The sequence below is a fragment of the Bombus flavifrons genome, chromosome 5, assembly GCF_040668555.2.
Source record: "Bombus flavifrons isolate JBK064 chromosome 5, iyBomFlav1_principal, whole genome shotgun sequence".
NCBI lineage: Eukaryota > Metazoa > Arthropoda > Insecta > Hymenoptera > Apidae > Bombus > Bombus flavifrons.
Genome location: NC_138446.1, coordinates 15,133,948 through 15,153,549, shown reverse-complemented (window position 1 = coordinate 15,153,549; position 19,602 = coordinate 15,133,948). Strand labels below are relative to the sequence as shown.

General features: G+C 39.2%; 3 protein-coding genes across 6 annotated transcripts in view; 2 read left to right on the top strand and 1 right to left on the bottom strand.

Moving 5' to 3' along the window:
- Positions 1 to 15,271, top strand: part of LOC138180128 (receptor-type guanylate cyclase Gyc76C) — a 101,225-nt gene extending 85,954 nt beyond the window's left edge. For all 4 annotated transcript variants that reach the window (XM_069113647.1, XM_069113649.1, XM_069113646.1 and 1 more), the window contains 16 exons: positions 6,756 to 7,062; positions 8,237 to 8,383; positions 9,250 to 9,443; positions 9,832 to 9,991; positions 10,251 to 10,405; positions 10,543 to 10,830; positions 11,154 to 11,414; positions 11,501 to 11,572; positions 11,662 to 11,830; positions 12,021 to 12,170; positions 12,288 to 12,627; positions 12,718 to 12,841; positions 12,926 to 13,024; positions 13,099 to 13,243; positions 13,312 to 13,568; positions 13,640 to 15,271. In XM_069113647.1, the coding sequence (XP_068969748.1) occupies positions 6,756 to 7,062; positions 8,237 to 8,383; positions 9,250 to 9,443; positions 9,832 to 9,991; positions 10,251 to 10,405; positions 10,543 to 10,830; positions 11,154 to 11,414; positions 11,501 to 11,572; positions 11,662 to 11,830; positions 12,021 to 12,170; positions 12,288 to 12,627; positions 12,718 to 12,841; positions 12,926 to 13,024; positions 13,099 to 13,243; positions 13,312 to 13,568; positions 13,640 to 14,551 (3,780 nt within the window). In that variant the 3' untranslated portion in view covers positions 14,552 to 15,271. The remainder of the gene's footprint in view (positions 1 to 6,755; positions 7,063 to 8,236; positions 8,384 to 9,249; positions 9,444 to 9,831; positions 9,992 to 10,250; positions 10,406 to 10,542; positions 10,831 to 11,153; positions 11,415 to 11,500; positions 11,573 to 11,661; positions 11,831 to 12,020; positions 12,171 to 12,287; positions 12,628 to 12,717; positions 12,842 to 12,925; positions 13,025 to 13,098; positions 13,244 to 13,311; positions 13,569 to 13,639) is intronic.
- A 35-nt stretch (positions 15,272 to 15,306) lies between these two features.
- ND-B14 (NADH dehydrogenase (ubiquinone) B14 subunit) lies at positions 15,307 to 16,181 on the bottom strand. The gene is made up of 3 exons (XM_069113679.1): positions 16,012 to 16,181; positions 15,649 to 15,764; positions 15,307 to 15,577 (listed from the first exon to the last, which is right to left on the bottom strand). Exons 1-3 carry the CDS (start codon positions 16,133 to 16,135, stop codon positions 15,449 to 15,451), a joined length of 369 nt encoding a protein of 122 aa, XP_068969780.1. The 5' UTR covers positions 16,136 to 16,181; the 3' UTR covers positions 15,307 to 15,448.
- Positions 16,182 to 16,526: 345 nt separating this feature from the next.
- RtcB (RtcB RNA ligase) lies at positions 16,527 to 19,150 on the top strand. The gene is made up of 7 exons (XM_069113669.1): positions 16,527 to 16,900; positions 16,959 to 17,285; positions 17,360 to 17,593; positions 17,666 to 17,825; positions 17,891 to 18,201; positions 18,274 to 18,438; positions 18,512 to 19,150. The coding sequence occupies exons 1-7, from the start codon at positions 16,805 to 16,807 to the stop codon at positions 18,737 to 18,739; spliced, it is 1,521 nt and encodes a 506-aa protein (XP_068969770.1). The 5' UTR covers positions 16,527 to 16,804; the 3' UTR covers positions 18,740 to 19,150.
- Positions 19,151 to 19,602: the final 452 nt, after the last annotated feature.

Genomic DNA, 19,602 nt, shown 5'->3' with positions numbered 1-19,602 from the left:
TAACTGCGAGACAATTCTTAGTTGTGAAATAATCGGTAAACTGTACGCACTGTAGACATTTGTCTCTGTGGATGTTTATCGCTTCGAACACGAAACGAACACCCAACAGCAACTTTTTCAAGAAACATGGAACATGGATAAAAAGTTTCTCGTTGTTGGTTCAGTGAGGACGCCGCTTAACGCAGCAGAGGCGTATGGAATAGAAAAGAGAAGAAAGGAGGAACGACGAGAAATGGAGAGAGTTAACGAGCCGAAGGATTATCGATTGATATTCAAGATAAAGAAGCTCCCGGTACGTTTCACCGGTCGGGAAGAGAGCAACGAATTTATCTGCGACACGGAGCGTGTCGTTTGGCAAGATCCTGGTGCACGTAAACGGTCTCCCTCGAGAACACTAATAGCCACCATTAACGGGCCAGGACGTGATCCGTTCACACGCTCGCGAATTCCGGGAAGCGATCTTTCCGTTCTGTGACTCGCGGTAGCTTCGCCGTGTCGTATCGGGAAGAAAAGGTATTTCTGGCACAACGTTACCGTTGTCGCTTGTCACCTTCGCCGCGAGAAGACACGTCCACTCGTTTACTTCGCACGAAAACCGATCGTGTCCAGGATACTCGATCGATTCTCCGATTTGTTAAATCCGGTGCTACCTGTCCAACTCGGAACGTGGAATAATTTATACCACGAAAGGGAAAGTGGGAAATTTGTATGTTTTTATAGACTTGTGAAATTACCACTTTGAGCTATAGTAATGATTTCTTCGTAAGTCCTATCTCTTGAAACGATCTGCCTATTTATAACTGTTGCTTCACGATAGATAGTGCTTCCGTTGTACTGTCGGACCTCGCCAACTCGAATCTCCAGGACAAAATATCTTCGATTTATGCAGGTTTTGTCTTATCGAGGTTTTCGAGCAACAGAGAATTAACGAACGAGGACGACTTACAGAAGCTTTGTACAGTGATTAGTATCTTTCAAATCGCAGCGATTCGAAGAAAGGGAAATTAAACTTTTAGAGATCAGCTATTTATTTGCAAACATAAATAATAATTTATGTTTATATATATACAATATAATATGATATAATTTAGAGTTGTAGAGGCAGCGGTGAACAAAGTTGGACCTGTAGAGGTAAATTTCGACTTGCAAAGGATTGGCTTCTGCGTGAGTTCCAATTATAGAAATAAAATAACACGCGTAGACACGTTCCACAGATAGAGAAAGTTTGTATCTCTGAGAATTGAGAAAATTGTAATCTGATAGGAATTATCGAGGTTCAGATATATCAAACTTAGAAATAACGAGTAATATGAGAAAAAAAGAAAAAAGAAAACAAGGTCACCATCCTTGTTTGCTTAAAATAGATAAGAAAAATTCTTATCCGTTTTTATTTATCTAGATACTCAAGGTAACCGATTTAGAGTGATTCATCGGTACAGTTGGCGCAAACGAAGGCACCTGGCTTCTGGGTCGATCCTTGGCCGTTTCTCGATATTGTTGACACTCGTTGATGTTCTGGACAGATTTAAACACGAGATTAATATTCCGACACGTTCTTAACTTCCTCTCCATAGAACCCTTCTTCATTGTCAGGTGTGACTTCCGTCTTACGCAAACAGGAAGAGCGATCGAGGGACAACGAGCTAGTGGCACGCTTTGTTATTTTTAGTCGTCGATTGATAGTATCGCGATTTAAGCCGGGGCAAGGATCGATTCGCGCGATTAAACTGGCTCGCGAGATGAGACACCGATGGATTGCTCGATTGTTATTCAGCGGGCACGACCGCTGTCGATGCACCGGGACGCAACGTGCGTTGCCTATCCCGATGTAAAGACGAGTTTAGAGGCATAATTTTGAGCAACGACGTGGATCGGTGCCCGGCGGAAAGATGAAATATCCGCGGTTCATGTTTTATGGATGTGGCAAACAATTATAAAACAGTAGGGTATAAATTTAAAAAAGTGCCGCGAAGAATTCGCGATGAGACAGCATCGAAACGGACACTTTGTTGCTACTGTTTATGGCGACGATTTTGCGAGTTAACGGGGAACGATGACACGATAGACGATATGTGATTCGATAGCTACACACACACACACACACACACACACATATATATATATATATATATATATGACTAACGATGCAGTATACAACAGTTTGCGATTCGATGGTAGAACTCTGTTAGTACAAATTCCATTTATACGAAAAAAACTTCATTGTTAACGTCTGATTATCCGATATGTTTAGCCGAGCTGCTATTATTTGAACAACTGCTCAGCGTTGCTTCAGTTAGAGTTTAGACGAACGTTTAAAATACATATATTTGTGATTCCCAGGAGAGACGCGTGTATCCTTGTACTAAATATCCAGTAGCATCTGTACAAGTTTTCGGATTTGTTTGAAACTCGAAAATACAATTACGATACTGGGATTTTGTTACGGTGCTAATGAAATCTCAGAATCTCAAAAAATTTCGTATGAGACTTTAGACAACGATAGATTCGTAAAAAATTTATACAAGCATTCAGATAGCTTTCGCGAGCCACTGTGTACCTAAATGCACAGCGAGGTCGGCTAGGGAGCAAATACGATGAAAAAGGAGCGACGTGGAAAAAGAGCGTGGGCAGGAATTCCTCGATCGCGTTTCCAAAGGATCGCGAACGCTTGTTGCACAACTAACGCACACGATCGGCCAATAGAGAAAAGCCTCTCTGCGGTTGCAGTCCGCGGAGAGCACTCGAGCTCTCTCGAGCTCCCTCAAGGTGGTCTCGTCTAAATATAGCCGAGTGGAGCCCAGAATAACAGCACGTCGCGAGCCGGCAATGACCAAAGCCCAGCTCGTTCACCAAGCCAACTAAGAGAGCCAGCCAACGGCAGCCAGCAGGATAACCGACCAGGTCGGTCAGTTTTGTCTACCGGCCCTCGGACTCGTTCCTTCTTGTAACTTCGTAGAAGAGAGAAGAAAGGGCCACGGCACCACGCTGCCTTTAAAACAATGCTCTTCTACGACTCTTCCGAGTTAGTGTGCGCGTCCTCTTTGTTTGTTGGCCCCGTTGCCTTCAAGGGAATAGGGAACTGGTTCTCTCTTCTACGCCGGACCAGTTTCGTCTACCGGATCATCGATCACCGATCGACTTTTATGCAAAACTAGAGGACACGTCTGCGTGGCGTCGTTCGCGTCTTAAACAGAATTTACACCGTTTCAATTTGCGGGAACACGTCATCGGCGGATGAAAACGAGGATGAGAGCAGCGGTCGTTTTCGAGAGCGTCGTATTCCTGCAAAATGAAACAGTGTAAATTCAGCTTTAATTATTCACGTACGGTTGCAGCTGTGGCTCTTCTCTGAAAAGTTTCTGTTCAGATTATGTATGTAATAATTGATGTCTCTTCGAGTTTTCTTGAATACTATTAACCCTTTGTACCTCGCGAACGTCGGACTATCTGACGTTGATAGAAGAGTATTGTGTTCGTTGAAAAGACACGGGACAGGGAAGGAGACAAACGCATAAATAAATTCATGAACTTTTTCTTTTTTTAGACAAATCCTACGAGTTGAACGAGTTTTAAAGTTAAAAGGTTACTGGAGTTGTTGGTTGATATCGTAACAATATCCAGAACGCAGTAAATTAATATTTCCACCGGCAATATTATAAATTCACATTAACGTCAAATTAGTAACTTCCACCAAATATATTCTGCTTAATAGGCATATGTTTAATAAAGGATGAGTTTATTTATTCTGTCTGTTGCAAGTGTAATTGTGACTCGGTAGTATTCTGTGAATACAGGATTGCAAAGCTTTTGATTGGAAATTTGTATGATTGCTGTGTAACGGCATGAATCAACGACGCAAGGATTAGTTTGATGAATCGTAAGATCGTCGATTGAATTGGTCAGGATTGAATCAACATCCCCTAATTCCTCCAAGGTCAAGATTATATACTCAACAAAGGCAACACGCATTAAAAGAGCTTTCTTTTAATCAAACACAGCAACATAGTAGCTGGAACGACGAACAATCGTAATTTTGTCATTCTGATGCGGCTCGACCAACATCCTCCCGCCATTGCCGAATCAATTTGTCTTTTTTTTTCTTTCATTTCAATGTAATAACGATAAATGTCGCTATCATACGCGGCGTATAGTCATCTTCCGTTCGGCAAATTCACAAGCGAGCGTCGTACATTCACATGTATCGCGACGTCCGGTGTTCGAGAGGATAATCTTGGGAAAGGTGGATGTTCCTTTTGGCTCTCGTTTTTTCAAGTATTTTCCTCGACTTCGTCTAATTTGGCATTTCGAGTGGAAGTTCTGCGCAAAAAGCACCGGCCAGCTTCACCATCGCACGCGGGACGCGAATAAGAGAAAAAGGAACGATTCTGGCCAGGTGGGTAAATCGCTGACGATCTCGACTTCCTGGAATCGTGGGAGGACGAGCAGAGGACGCTGGAAAGAGAGAGTGCTCGATTTTGGCGCGCGCGATCGTGTCCATGCGGATTGATCGAACGCTTGAAATTCTTTTTTAAGATACGAAGACAGAGTTATCGAAACGCAAGATATAGATTTTATTAGCAATTTTTAACGTAGATTATTTAACAAGACAGTTGCTATTTTTAAACTTCGTTCGTCCTCGTTCGTTTGCCGAATCCAATTTATTTATTAATGTCACAGTGACAAATTGACATAACGACATAAATGGCCGAATTTGATAATTCTTTCATCGAAAGTAGAAAGTAAAGTGTCTGTGTAATCGAACGTAAAATTGTGCTCCTCGTTCGTATATAAATAATATACGTAAATCGGTGTTCAAGACTATAGTTTCTTATATATATCGAGCAACTTGCACGAAAGGCAGATGAAGGTAAATAGGCAGAATTAAGCTATAAACGAAATTCTATTAAAATTATGGTTGAAGCATCCGATTCGCTACGGTAACGCCATATCGTAATACAGAGAAAAATCGTATAATATCAAAAAGAAGTTAGTCGATAACAAGGAATAAACGAAGAAGGGACTTCCTGGTCCCGCGAACGATTATTTTTCGCTGGCAATCCCCAAGCGGTAAGATAGTTGTAAAGATTCACGGGGCAACGCTCCCCATAACCGCAAATCCCATGGTCGGCAGACTGTAACGAGGGAAAAGTGACGATGGAGTTGCGGCGGTGGCGGTGATCGCGACTCATTCGATGCATGAATTTCGTGGTCTCTTTGGTTGTCGGTAGAGAAGCCTACTCGGTTGTTCGATCGAGTGTGGAACAAGAGGAAAAGAGCGAGCGTATAAGCAGAAAGATGGAAGAGGGGAAAAAAGAAACGAAACGGAGTAAAAGAAGGAGGACAAGGAGGTGGAAAAAACAACGGAAAGTGGATCGTGGCCTGGCGGTGGTCGCCACTGTTAAAGTAGAACTGACCCCCAGTTGTCACGTTTAATTTATATGTTAATGAGCGCATGTCACATTTCAACGGTACGGAGCAGCCGCCCCGTGCACTTCTCCACTCGCGATCACCGAGAGAAGAGAGAAGAGAGTTGCCCCGTTCATTCCACTCTCCTCCTGCCCTCCTTCGTACCGCCTGCCACAGGTTTATATTTAACCGCGCGCCACACACCATGGCACCCGGCGCAGCCCACTTTGCCGCGTTACTCTCCTGCCTTCTACTCTTTTTCCATCTCTTCCATTCTTTCCTCTTTCTCTATCTCTTCAGCCACCTACTCTCCTTCTCTCCATTCTCTACACCCTTTTCCATCGCTATCGATCGCTCTGCTTTCAGTTGTTTTCTTTCTTCGATCTTTCACCTCCGTTGCTTCTCTCGTTGGCCTTTCAGCTTTCTGGCTTTCGCTCTTCCTTTTCGACGCTTGTGACATTGTTTTCCGGCTGTTCGTCGATTCGTCCCCTCTTACTTACTCATCTGTTTTCAGTACTTTCGACGACACTTCGCGGCTGTTTTCGCGACCTTTGTTCTCTTGTTTAGCTGCCGAGTGTTCAAGGTTCCTTGCGTAATTTTCAAGCTCGAAACGTTGGAATTCGTACGCGTGGTTCGTTGATCGTTCATAAAAAATTGTAATCGATAGAAAAATGTCACCGACGGTGTATGATTTTTAATGTTGCTGCTCGATCTAGAGATATCAACTTCGTCCCTTAACGCGTTGACTGTCATGGTGGTTACGTGGTGGAATTGCAACGATGCAAAGCGCTAAATGCATCGTGAAGCGCTTAAGCGATTATATTGTTTTAACAAGGTATCTATACGTTATATGTACAGTAGCTAGGAAAAAATATACGCGCATACCCTCGTTTTCCAGTGACTGGTCTCTTCGTCAGGTTCTATATTTCAGTTTCATAGCATCAAATTTCATTTTATTGGTACATACCACTAACGATAGATGATACGATATTTAATATATTTGGACCTAATTAATCAGCACGTAAATGCTCTAATAAATACAACGGTGTGCAAATACTTCTCTCGTATAGTAGCCACTATGTATCGCGCTAAAATAACGAAATTTATCCACAGTCGACACGACAACTAATTACCCTTCTATACTTAATTTCACCTCTCTGCAAACATAAACTCCAACGTAGAATGCAACATTTCGGCCAAAACCTGCTAGAAACGCAAAACCAATACGAACTCCAACATCAACATTCGTTGTCCCAACTGGCTCGCATTAACTCGTAACGCAAACACTTGCCAGAGCGTGTGCACTTGAACGGACGCTAAACACGATCGGGAAACCGTGTGGATTGCAGAAATGCTCGGACTACAAGGCGTCGAAGGTGAACACGTTCGCGAGGACCGAACCACCGGACACGCAGGTGACGAAGTCGGTGATCGCGTTGTTGCTCCATTATGGCTGGAACAAATTCACTATCATCACGGAGAGTGCTTGGTCGACGGTGGCCAAGTCGCTGGAGGAACAGGCCACCAAGAATAATCTCACCGTCAATCATTACAAGACCGTGGAAGATCGACACACGTGCTGCGAGGAAAGGCTGCCTTGCTGTCAAGTCAGCGTATGGTTTCAACTCATACAGGAGACCAAAAATATGACCAGAAGTCAGTTGAAGTTTCGTTTACGTTCGATATTTCTCAGAAAGTCATCGAGACGACCGAAACGATGTGTTCGTCGAGAGCCGCCTTCTCTATCGGCCTCTCGTTTCCGGTTCTGTTTGTCTTCGAATCGCGTGGCCTTCGTTTTTGAAACGGTTTTAGCGCGATTGTAACACGCGAGACTCGTGTTTCCTCGGTTCGAAATAGAGACGGTTCCATAGTACAACTTCATCGGTTGTTGAATCGCGCGAGTTCGAGCGAGATTTTAGTGTCCCAGATACTGGAATTGACCCCGTCAACGAAAGAATACAAATTGATCTTTAACGCGTTCGACTAAAGTCCAGTAGCGCGAGTTCGTTAGAAGACGGTAGAAACGAAGTTGACAAAATTTTTCTTTCCTATCGCTAAACTTAATTAGACTCGATACTATACTTAATATAGGACGTAACATTTACTAGGCTTAATCTTTAAAATTCTTTGGATGCCATTGGGGCTAGATCGCTTATAAAGCGAAAAACGACGCGTGTTATAGCGCAACAGCGATGATTGAACCTATATGGTGGTTGGAAAATTCTGTGGCCAGATTTTGCTTACCAGGTAGAATTAACTGGTGTTGAAGATTCGATCAAAAATTTGCAGTGCAGGCAACTTTCACATTCTTCGTTAAGCAGATCGATAGCTATATCTGTATAAAAATTCTTCACGAAGAAAAAAATGTTTAATATTAAGAATCGATCGTTGAATCAATTTGTAAAGGCATTGTGGAAGAATATTTGAATAACGAAGATAAAAATAGATGGATGTCGATGAAACGTGACAAAGTTGTTGCAATGATACTTCAATTAATTCTACAAATTAATAGAAATTTCAGTTGAAACAGTCGATTTCTTTTCTCTCAGAGAAGAGGAACAGAAACAACAGAATTTTCCGATCGCGCGAATACTTTCCTTTCGTGAGTATTTTCGTGTGTTTCCTTCGTGAGAACTGGTACACGATATATAGATCTATTTATTCCATGATCTCACCGATAATTGCGCGGCAAACGGAGCAGCCGTTTCCCGCCGGTAGGAAAATGAAGCGTGAAAGTCAGTTCCGTTCTGGAAATCGGTCGGTCGTCGTTGATGGAACGCTCCACGGGAGGCGGGAGCGCGTCTAACGGAAGGCGTAAATCTGTCGACAGTTTACATATTCCTGGGAACGGCGATGTCGCTGATAGACATGATGAACTCGATGCAGAATCAACGGCTGCTAGACAACGGGGAATACATGGTGATACACGTGGATATGATGACGTACTCACCGCGCGAGGCGCAAAAGTACTTATGGAGTAAGTACATACTATATATATATATATATATTATACATTTACATACTATTAATATCACCAGACTGCGCGTGTTTACGCAATTTCATATTTTTACGATCCTATTTAAAGGAATGGAATCCAAGAATAGATTTGTTTTCATCCGTTAAATATTACAACGAACAGTGAATTTGAAGGATATTTTACGTATCTCGATATTTTAAATTTCCCGCTAATGCATAAACGTCCGCAGTCTAATAATCACGAACATCTTGCACAATAATTGACCGACTAGTCCACAAGCTACAGATTATAGGCTATAGGCGTCCGTTGCACGGTTTTACAATTTTGCAACTGCCTTGAATTTCATTTTTACATCTTGAGCTGTTAATGATACTTGTACAAGAAAGTGACATAGATAGTTAGTTTAGTAAACTGTACGTAAGAATAAGCTCTTGTTACTGTTACGCGTGAAAATTTGTCAGCGCCGTAATTTCGAAAATTTCGCTAATAATAATTAGCGAAATCGCGCAACAAGGCCCATAGCAGGTCCATTCCGGTAACGAAACGACTCGTGAAATTCGATTGACCCGATTGTTCGGTCTCCTTGGCGGTCCTCCGGTGTTCCTTGACGAAACGTACCGCGTTCCTCGTTACCTCATCATTTCCGTATCTAATCCGAGATTAACTGAACGTCATGGGTCAGGCATGGCTCGCTCGTGACCCGGTTTCCAGCACGTGATCCGATTTTAATGGACGTTCCTCTAGAGTCGTCGGTCCCGTGTTGTTGCTCCGCTCTCGAAATCAGATATTTCCGTTTCCCTCGTACGAAAGAGGGTACAACACCGCTCTTTTCTCATCTCGCCTCGCACGCGATCGGTCTCTTACAGAACCGGAACACTTCGACAATCTGCGGAATTGCCTGGAGCCGAAGGACTTCCTCAAGAGGGCACGATCCTTGATGGTGGTAGTATCTACGCCACCCACACAGAACTACGAAGAGTTCACCAAAAAGGTCCGGGAGTATAGCAGCAAGGAACCGTTCAATTTTGTCATCCCTGAATTGCTGAGAAAATACGAAAAGGTAACTTTCTTTATATCAAACGTACGCTGTTCGTCGAATGTTAACTCCTTGTCTTGTAATCATGCTTTGAGGGCTATTAAAAGCGTAGGACCTAAGCCTAAAAATACAGAATCTAGGTTTACTAGTAATTACTTAAATGCAAGATATTGAAACGTTAATTATTATTACGTATCACTACGAAATATATATTTCATAATAATACCCAAGTATTTACAACTAAAACTAGAGAACCAAACTTTGTTATAAATACAATTTATATTTGTTAAATCGTAATTATGTCAAACGTTAAATCGCAACTGTGACATGGTAGATATCGTATTATATTATAAGAGAAGAAGCTGAAATTAAAATTCGTCTATCAATCTATAGAGTGATTTTCTGGTTTCAGTATGTGTCGATTCACGCCGCGTATCTTTACGATTCGGTGAAACTGTACGCGAGAGCCCTGGACCAGCTCCTGAGAGATCAACCAGAGCACACACTCGAGGAGATCGCTAGCAATGGCACTCAGATCATCGAGACGATTATCAGAAATCACACGTATCAGAGTAAGTATTCGTATAATTTGTACCGCAAATTGCTAACACGATCAAGTTTGAAGTGGCTCGATCTCTCGATAAGGCTAGATCTGATTAGAACGAGTGGGTGCAATCGATACATGTATTGTTACGTAGATTCTTTGCGCGATTTCGAGACAGTTAGAAACACTTGAGAATTATAGATCAGAGATATTAGATATTAAAAAGATCGTTCTCGGTCCTGGATATTTACGAAAAAAAAATATATAATCGTGTTCTGCGAAAACAGGTGTCAGCGGCGCGACGATCAAGTTCGATAAGTTCGGCGACTCGGAGGGAAACTTCTCGGTACTGGCCCTGAAGAAGGATCCGTTCCGTTTCAACAACTTCTCCTGCGATTTCCAAATGAAGCCTGTAGGCCAATTTCAACAGGGTGAAACTCTAGTGAGTGAGTTGTTTACAGCATTCGTGCAGCTCATATCCATTCACGGTTCTCGAATTACTCCTACGATCGTTCTAATCGGCAAAACTTAAAAGAAGTTTAAAATTATCAAAATACCAAGGGTATCGGTGGTGTCCAGGTGTACAGGCCATCGGAGGCGATGGACTGGCCGGGTAAGAATAAGCCGGAAGCGGAACCTGGATGCGGTTTCCTCAACGAACATTGTCCCAAAGATGACACGCACCTGCGAAGCATCGTGGCCGCTGGAGTGCTAGCTGTTTTATTGTTCTGCGCCGCGGTGATCACTATGAGCATATATCGAAGGTGGAAGATAGAACAGGAAATCGAGGGGCTGCTGTGGAAGATCGATCCGAGCGAGATACACGGATACCCTCATCTTGACAATATGATGTCCTCCCCTAGTAAGGTAAGATACCATTTGCCGTTTTCTAATCCCTATATACTTGCGTAGGTACTTTATTTTATATATACTCGCATATCATATATACTTTGAACTTTTTATTTCATTTTATTTTAATTAAACGCATAAAAATTCACAGTCTGGCAAAGAACGTACGTATCTTTATTTAGGTAAACGTTAGAGGTAAAAAATGAACGCTATAACGACGACCGTTGGCGCGACAATAACACCGCGCGATCATTAACTATTAACGCTCAATATACATATTTATTTATCTAATGATTTTTCGAATTGTCGCACCATCTTCTATTATTGAACTGTCGTTGCAGTTAAGCTTAGTTAGTGCAATGTCCTACGAGTCAAGATGCGGGGGCCAGGTGTTTGCGCAAACCGGGCATTACCACGGGGTAGCAGTAAGGATAAAGGAGCTGAAGTTCTCAAAGAAGAAGGACATATCCAGGGACGTGATGAAGGAGATGCGTATCCTTCGCGAGATCAGGCACGGTAACCTGAACTCTTTCATCGGGGCGTGCGTCGAGCCAATGAGGATATTGTTAATTACGGACTATTGCGCCAAAGGAAGTCTTTATGTACGTCACCTTAATACACGAATGAACGTGTGTAATCCGGTCTGCTGGTGTTTTCAACGAATGATCGCATTGCGTATGTGTTTCAGGATATTATCGAGAACGAAGATATCAAGTTAGACGATATGTTCATCGCATCATTAGTTCACGATCTCATTAAGGCAAGTCTATATACGTGTTCGCACGGCAGATCAATGATATGTATACCGATTGCGAAACTATTGTGAAAATATTGTTTGCTCCGTTTCAGGGTATGCTGTACATTCATGAGTCATCTGTGCTAGTCTGTCATGGTAATCTGAAGTCATCCAATTGCGTGGTGACCTCGCGATGGGTACTCCAAGTTTCCGATTTTGGCCTGCACGATATGCGGCACTGCGCCGAATCTGACAGCATTGGTGAACATCAGTATTATCGAAGTACGAAAAGCAAAAGAACAAAAAAAAAAAAAAAAGAAAAAAAGAAATATATTGATACTTTATTGTTCTATCGCCAATCGATTAGCGGACTGAAAATCATAGTCGTGTACTGATCTACACCACAATGATTTTCTGCCCTTCGAATGATTTTTGTGACTCGATTTCTAATTGAAATATTTCTCCTACATAGACTTATTCTGGAAGGCACCTGAACTATTAAGGAATCCCAATGCTCCGATCAGAGGTACCCAGGAAGGGGATATTTACTCGTTCGCGATTATATTATTCGAGATGATCGGACGGAAGGGGCCGTACGGTGGCGTGAATCTAGAACCCAAAGGTAAATATCCGTGTGTAGCTAAAAATCCGTAAGCGTTAACGATTGTCATTCGTTAATCGGCATTTGCCAAAAGGTATAGCTGCAGAAATATAAATATGAACGTTAACAAATTGACAGAAATCATAGACCGAGTGAAAAGGTTCCCAGAAGATGGTGAACCGCCGTTTAGACCTAACATAGAGATACTGTCCGAGTCTGAAGCAGACTGTGCTGAGTATATAGTTAGTACGATTACCGACTGTTGGGCGGAAAGTCCAGAACTTAGGCCCGACTTCAAAATGATAAGGACACGGTTAAAGAAAATGAAAGCGGGAAGGCATCGCAATATCATGGACCAAATGATGGACATGATGGAGAAGTATGCAAACAACCTCGAAGATCTAGTCAGTGAACGTACACGCCTTCTTTTCGAGGAAAAGCAAAAAACAGAGGATTTACTTCATCGAATGTTGCCTGAGTAGGTTGAATTATATAAATTCTTTCATTAAAAAGAAAGAAAAAGAAACTTTGCTATCTACATTAATGATACCACGTCTGTTTCTTACAGACCCGTTGCAAATTGCTTGACAAATGGAATCGGTGTGGAACCTGAAGCTTTTGACTTGGTTACTATATACTTCAGCGATATCGTTGGATTCACTGCAATGTCAGCGGAAAGCACGCCTTTCCAGGTATGTTTTTCAATTAAACTAATCTTTAAGGAAACAAGATATATATCTTTGTATGGCTACTATTATAATTCTTTCGTTTTTCAGGTCGTAAACTTCTTGAACGACTTGTACACTTTGTTTGACCGCATAATCAAAGGATATGATGTATATAAGGTGGAAACGATCGGCGATGCCTATATGGTGGTAAGTAAATTTTTTTTATTAATTCTATACATTTCTTTATTCTATATAATTCTACGATACATCGTTTTTGTCAGGTTTCTGGTTTGCCAATAAAAAATGGAAACAGACATGCCGGAGAAATTGCATCGATGTCCCTAGAACTACTTAACGCTGTGAAACATCACACCATAGCTCACAGGCCTCAAGACACTCTTAAATTACGCATTGGAATTCATACAGGTATCGTGCCTTGGGAAAAATATTAAACGCAATAAAAATGACATAAATATACGTAACAAATATTACAGGTCCTGTAGTGGCTGGTGTTGTTGGTTTAACGATGCCTAGATATTGCTTATTCGGGGATACCGTAAATACAGCTTCACGTATGGAATCAAACGGCGAACCGCTGCGTATTCACATAAGCGAGCAGTGCAAAGATGCTTTGGATAAGGTCGGTGGCTACATAATCGAAGAACGTGGGTTGGTTTACATGAAAGGAAAGGGAGAAGTAAAAACTTATTGGCTCATCGGAGCCACTGAAAAGGCCATTCAAAAACGAGAGGTTTGTATAAAAATCAATATAATGAGATTGTTAGATCAATGTCATATAATCTTGATTTTTATGTTAATTAGGTTGACGTCGGTGATCTTCCACCACTCTTTTGTAGACCAAGAAGAAGTCCGAAATTAAATTCAGATTCTCGACAGGCTTCGTTGCTAGGTGGTCTAGGAGCTGGCAGTCGCAGACAGTCGAGCGTTCCAAGACCAACGCCGGATGACTCCTCGTCTCAGTACGGAGGATCCAGTCCAGTCCCTAAATCTCTTAACTCTCGGAAATTAGACCGATTTCCTCTGTATTTGACCGATAACATATCGAAGACAACGCTAGATAACGTTGCGTTGCAAGAAGAAGTTGAAAATCGGGCGGCTAACATTAAGATAGCACTCGATGATTTCTTTATCGACACGAGGCCGAAATTTAGAAAAAATGCAAGAGTTCTGTCGACGATTGCCTCGTCGTCCTCTACGAGCGATTATCCGTTCCAAACGATAATACGGGAGTCACGTTCGTTAGACCCTTTCCCATTGGAGCTCTATAATAAGAGGTTCGAGTCGCCGAATTTCTCTTGGAAGGAACCGAAGAAAAGTTTTCGATCGCTAGAGAATTGTGAAAAGTGCACACGGACTAACTCGAAGACGAATATTTCTGAGAAAGTGTTGAATAACAACTATCCGAATGGTAATGTAATAATAGTGCCCCATACGGACGAGTCGCCGAACGAAGCAGAGACACCATTACTAGGAGATGAGAGTGGTTGTATGGGAGAAATTATGCCTGTTAAACGTTGGCGTTCTCTCGATCAAGTGGTATCCGTTCCTAGTACAGACAGTGTGCCTGATAAAAAATCTTCCGCAAGAAATTCGATCAGAAGTTGGTTGGTAAATCTATTCAATAGCAATGGATTACGCAACAGCGATGTTTCCTTAAGAAGGGGTGTAATAGCAGGTTACGATATACAGTCGGAACGTGAAAGTATAGTTTGATAGAAAATTGATTTTGTAGTCGAGAGAAAGAATGAAGGGAATTCGAACATGGAATCTTCTACTATAAAACGTATGAGTGCACAAAAACATTCTTACATTTATGAGTCATAAGCATGATGTATTGTTGCCATTTTTTTAGCGTATGGATATGTGGAATGTATGGGTATAAAAGTTACCGACCGTGTATATTTTTAATACCTAAATATTTTATGACTTGTATTAAAGTACGCTTTATATTGGCGACAAACACGTTTTTTTACGTAGTGCGAGATTTATCTGTTAAAATTTTTAATCCGAGAATATAATAAAACTAGAATGACTTATAAAAATGATTCTAACCAAAGTATACACAAGTACAGAAATCATGTAAAAGAGTCTGTCTCGACGTAGCACAAACGATTCCCATTGTAATACAAACAGAAAGAAGAACGTGCATAGTTGAAAATGTACATTTACGCAAGTTCGAATACACTCGTTTCAAACATATGTATGTATGTATATATATGTATGTATGTACAATTTCGATACTTGTTCACTGAAGGAAAGCAAATTATCCGTATGGCTGTGAAAAGTGAACTAGATTGTACCTAAGGTGCTTAGTAATATATCATCTTGTCAAATGTATATAAGTGAATAATAATATATAGATGTAAAAATAAAATGTAAATTAAAAGAAATATTATCTTCTGTAAGAGCTGATTAAAGATTCATCTTTTGAAATGTTGTATAACTCCAATTTTTAGTAGAAAAATACGTTTTTTCCTTTCTAACATATTTACTTCTCAAATAATAACATTATTACATACTGAGATATCATATATATTCTTTTTATATAGCTTAAAAATTGTATACTTTTAATTACACTACAATAACTTATATATTGTACAATTAAATATTTTAATCATGACCTGAAATGAACTTGGATATGAAGTCCTTTGGCTTTGGTTCCTGAGTTACTTTCCAATAATTCATGAGTGTTGCAGCTGGTTTCCATTGAGCGCAAGTTTCTTGAAGTTCCATTTGTCCCTAATATAATATAGTTATTAATATATCTGTTGCAGTATATATGAAATAAACAGGATACATATTAGGCTTACCTTAATAAGTAACATATCGATCACTCTTACATCCTTTACATTGGCATGACGTTTAAATTCTTCCCGTAACTTTTTTATACAATCTTCTTTTGATACCGGAACATCATAGTTTGACACTATAAAGTAAATTAATTATACATATATAAATATATAAATCTGACAATTTTGTAATGGAATAATAACAGATTGTAAATTATTTTTAGTGAAGTTCAAATAAACTAGGACGAAAATTAATACATTCTATTTTGTACAAAAAAGGAATAAATTTGAAATACATATATCCATATACTATTTTCAATATTTAGGTTAGGTAACAACACATCTTCATGATTTTCAAAAACATACAATGATTAAAGTACTTACAGATAAATGGAATTTGGCGATACCATGTTTTATATAATGTTATTACTCTTCTATGAGCATCTATAGGACTTAGTGACAAAATTGGTTTTACTTGTCTTAAACCTACTGGTACACGATTAGCCATTTTTGCACTTCACATACGTATTTATGTATGTGATTTGTTCTGTATTCAGATCACACATGATACCAACATTTCCGATTAATATTTCCTCGTTAATATTATATAAGAACACCATATAAGAACGTTGTATAATTCAAAATAAGAATAAGATATTTCTTTCTTATTAACAGTAATTCGTTTTTATACTTTTTATAATATAATATCTTCTTATAATATCTTTATTATTATTTCCCTTTAGATCATCAAAATCATGTCAGAAAGTTCATATTGCATAAAAATACAAAGATTAGGAATCTAGTTACTCATATATTAAATGTGTACTGTTGAAAATGAATTTTAAATAAGGGAAGGGATAACAATTTTCTAGAAACTATATAAGTTTGCGACACTGATATTCGTTAGATTTATATGGCGCAATCATTTTAGCCGGTTGCACGATTTTGCTCGCTTGTATCGTTGCATTAATCTGTCAATAAAAATTTTGTATTTATAATCGATAATAAATATAAAAAAAGTGTGTCTGGTTCTATAGTGTTAGTTCTTTATAATATTAATTGAAAGATATTATCTCTAAACAATTATAAGAAATCATATTTCATTTTAAAATATAATCTGTACTCCAAACTAGAGATAATTAATATATTTTTAAAAAGTAATTTATTATAATAAAAAATGGTAGTTAGGCAGTATCAAGAAGAATTAAAATACTTAGAAAAGATAACTGAAACATGCTGGAGGATAAAGAAGGGTTTTCAACCTAATATGAAGGTAATTTGTTAATCGTGTTTTATCTTCTCATGTGTATTAAATATTTCTTTATTCATAGGTTGAAGGTGTTTTTTATGTAAATAACACGTTAGAACGGTTAATGTTTGATGAGTTAAAAAATGCATGCAGACCAGGAGCAGTGGGTGGGTTTCTCCCAGGTATGAAACAGATTGCCAATGTTGCTGCTCTTCCTGGTATTGTTTGGAGGTCCGTTGGATTGCCTGATGTACATTCTGGATATGGTTTTGCAATTGGTAACATGGCAGCATTTGATATGAATGACCCAAAATCTATAGTATCACCTGGTGGAGTCGGATTTGACATAAATTGTGGAGTACGTCTATTAAGAACTAACTTGTTCGAAGAGGATGTTTCGCCTGTGAAGGTATTATTTTCTATCAGTTATGTTTTAATGAAATTATGTCATAGGAAAAAAAATAAACCAGTAGTTGTTTTTAGGAACAACTTGCCCAGAGCATGTTTGATCACATTCCTGTCGGTGTTGGTTCAAAAGGAATCATACCTATGAACGCACGTGATTTAGAAGAAGCCTTAGAAATGGGAATGGATTGGTCTCTTAGAGAAGGTTATATCTGGGCAGAGGATAAAGAACATTGCGAAGAATATGGTAGAATGCTTAATGCAGATTCTTCTAAAGTATCAATGAGGGCTAAGAAACGTGGGCTTCCACAGGTAAGGTATTATGAGAATTTATAGAAATAAATATTTAAGAATTCTTGATTACTACAGCAATTTATTTTGCAGCTAGGAACATTAGGTGCAGGAAACCACTATGCAGAGATTCAAGTAGTAGATCAAATTTACGACAAATGGGCAGCATGTAAAATGGGTATTGAAGAAAAGGGTCAAATTTGTGTGATGATTCATTCTGGTAGCAGAGGATTTGGACACCAAGTTGCAACTGGTAATAAATACGTAATAAATCCATTTTTAGAAAGCAGTGTATATTAAATTTTTTATGTAGTACAGATGCACTTGTACAAATGGAAAAGGCCATGAAACGAGATAATATCGAAACTAACGATAGGCAGCTGGCTTGCGCTCATATAAAATCTCAAGAAGGTCAAGATTATCTAAAAGCTATGGCTGCAGCTGCCAATTTTGCATGGGTCAATAGAAGCTCTATGACATTCCTCAGTCGACAAGCATTTGCCAAACAGTTCCGACAATCTCCCGATGATTTAGACATGCATGTTATATATGATGTCTCCCATAATATTGCAAAAATAGAAGAACATATGGTCGACGGAAAACAGAAAACCCTTCTAGTGCATAGGAAGGTAAATGAAATGAAAGTAAATTGCTACTAACTATATTGAAGGATGTTTACATAATTACTATATTGTTCATAGGGATCTACAAGAGCATTTCCACCTCATCATCCTCTGATTCCTGTAGACTATCAATTAACAGGTCAACCTGTTTTAATTGGCGGTACTATGGGAACTTGTAGTTACGTTCTTACCGGAACTGATCAAGCTATGAAAGAAACATTTGGATCCACATGTCATGGAGCAGTAAGTATTTCTAAACGTTTTTTATTTATAAAATTATCCAATGATACCTAAATTAGATCAAAATTGCCTTTAGGGTCGAGCTTTATCTAGAGCCAAGTCACGCAGAAACTTGGACTACACGGATGTATTAGAAAAATTAGAACGACAAGGAATATCGATTAGAGTCGCTTCGCCTAAGTTAGTTATGGAAGAAGCACCGGAGTCTTACAAAAATGTGACAGATGTTGTGGATACGTGCCATGCTGCAGGTATTTCCCGGAAATGTATAAAATTAAGGCCAATTGCAGTTATCAAAGGATAATTAAACTACATGACGGTCTTATGCGCAAATAAAGTTATAAATAAATATATTGAAAATGATTCTTAAACATACAGTTCAGTACCACGCTACAACTGAACACACAAAACGACTTAACAACGCAAATGTTTTGATACTATAAGCATTTTCAAGACTAAAACATTAGATAACGTGTGTTTTTCTTTCATATTTTCATTTCAAATACTCTATCTTTTAATAAATTTCTAACGCTTAAAATTCAATCACTTGTTATAAACACTCACGCCAAATTGTTATTCTCAAATTGAATGTTAATTATAATTAAATTATTGAGTTTAAAAATGATTAGAATCATTTAACAGTATTACGATTGTTAATATTGCATCTATTTATTAAAAAACGTATGAACTGAGCTCATACGTATACATATATATGTATTAGATATCGTACATTTTTTGTAAATTATGTATATTTAGCAGAAATATATAATTGGAATAAAAATGTATGGCGATTTTTGAACAACTTGTTACTTACACATTTCGATATGTTCGTTTTCATCTATTTTCCGGACTGAATAGGTATTAAGGAATATGGTATAATGAACAAGATTATTTTAAAAATATTACATTAGCATTTTATTAGATAAAATGTACAGTTACCTACGCACGAAGTAAGAAAGCTATATTAGACTAATTCGTTCGACTTTACACGGGAATTAAATTCGCTGTATCATGCTTAACAAATCCTCCAGTGACTACAGGAAGAGAAGAGCAAAGGTACTGAAGACAAGAGAATACGTCGGAAGACAAAGTTCTATTGTGTAGATAATGGAAGCTAACCATCACCATAAATAGTAAACGTTTCTCTCTCGCACGCGCTCTGATCTA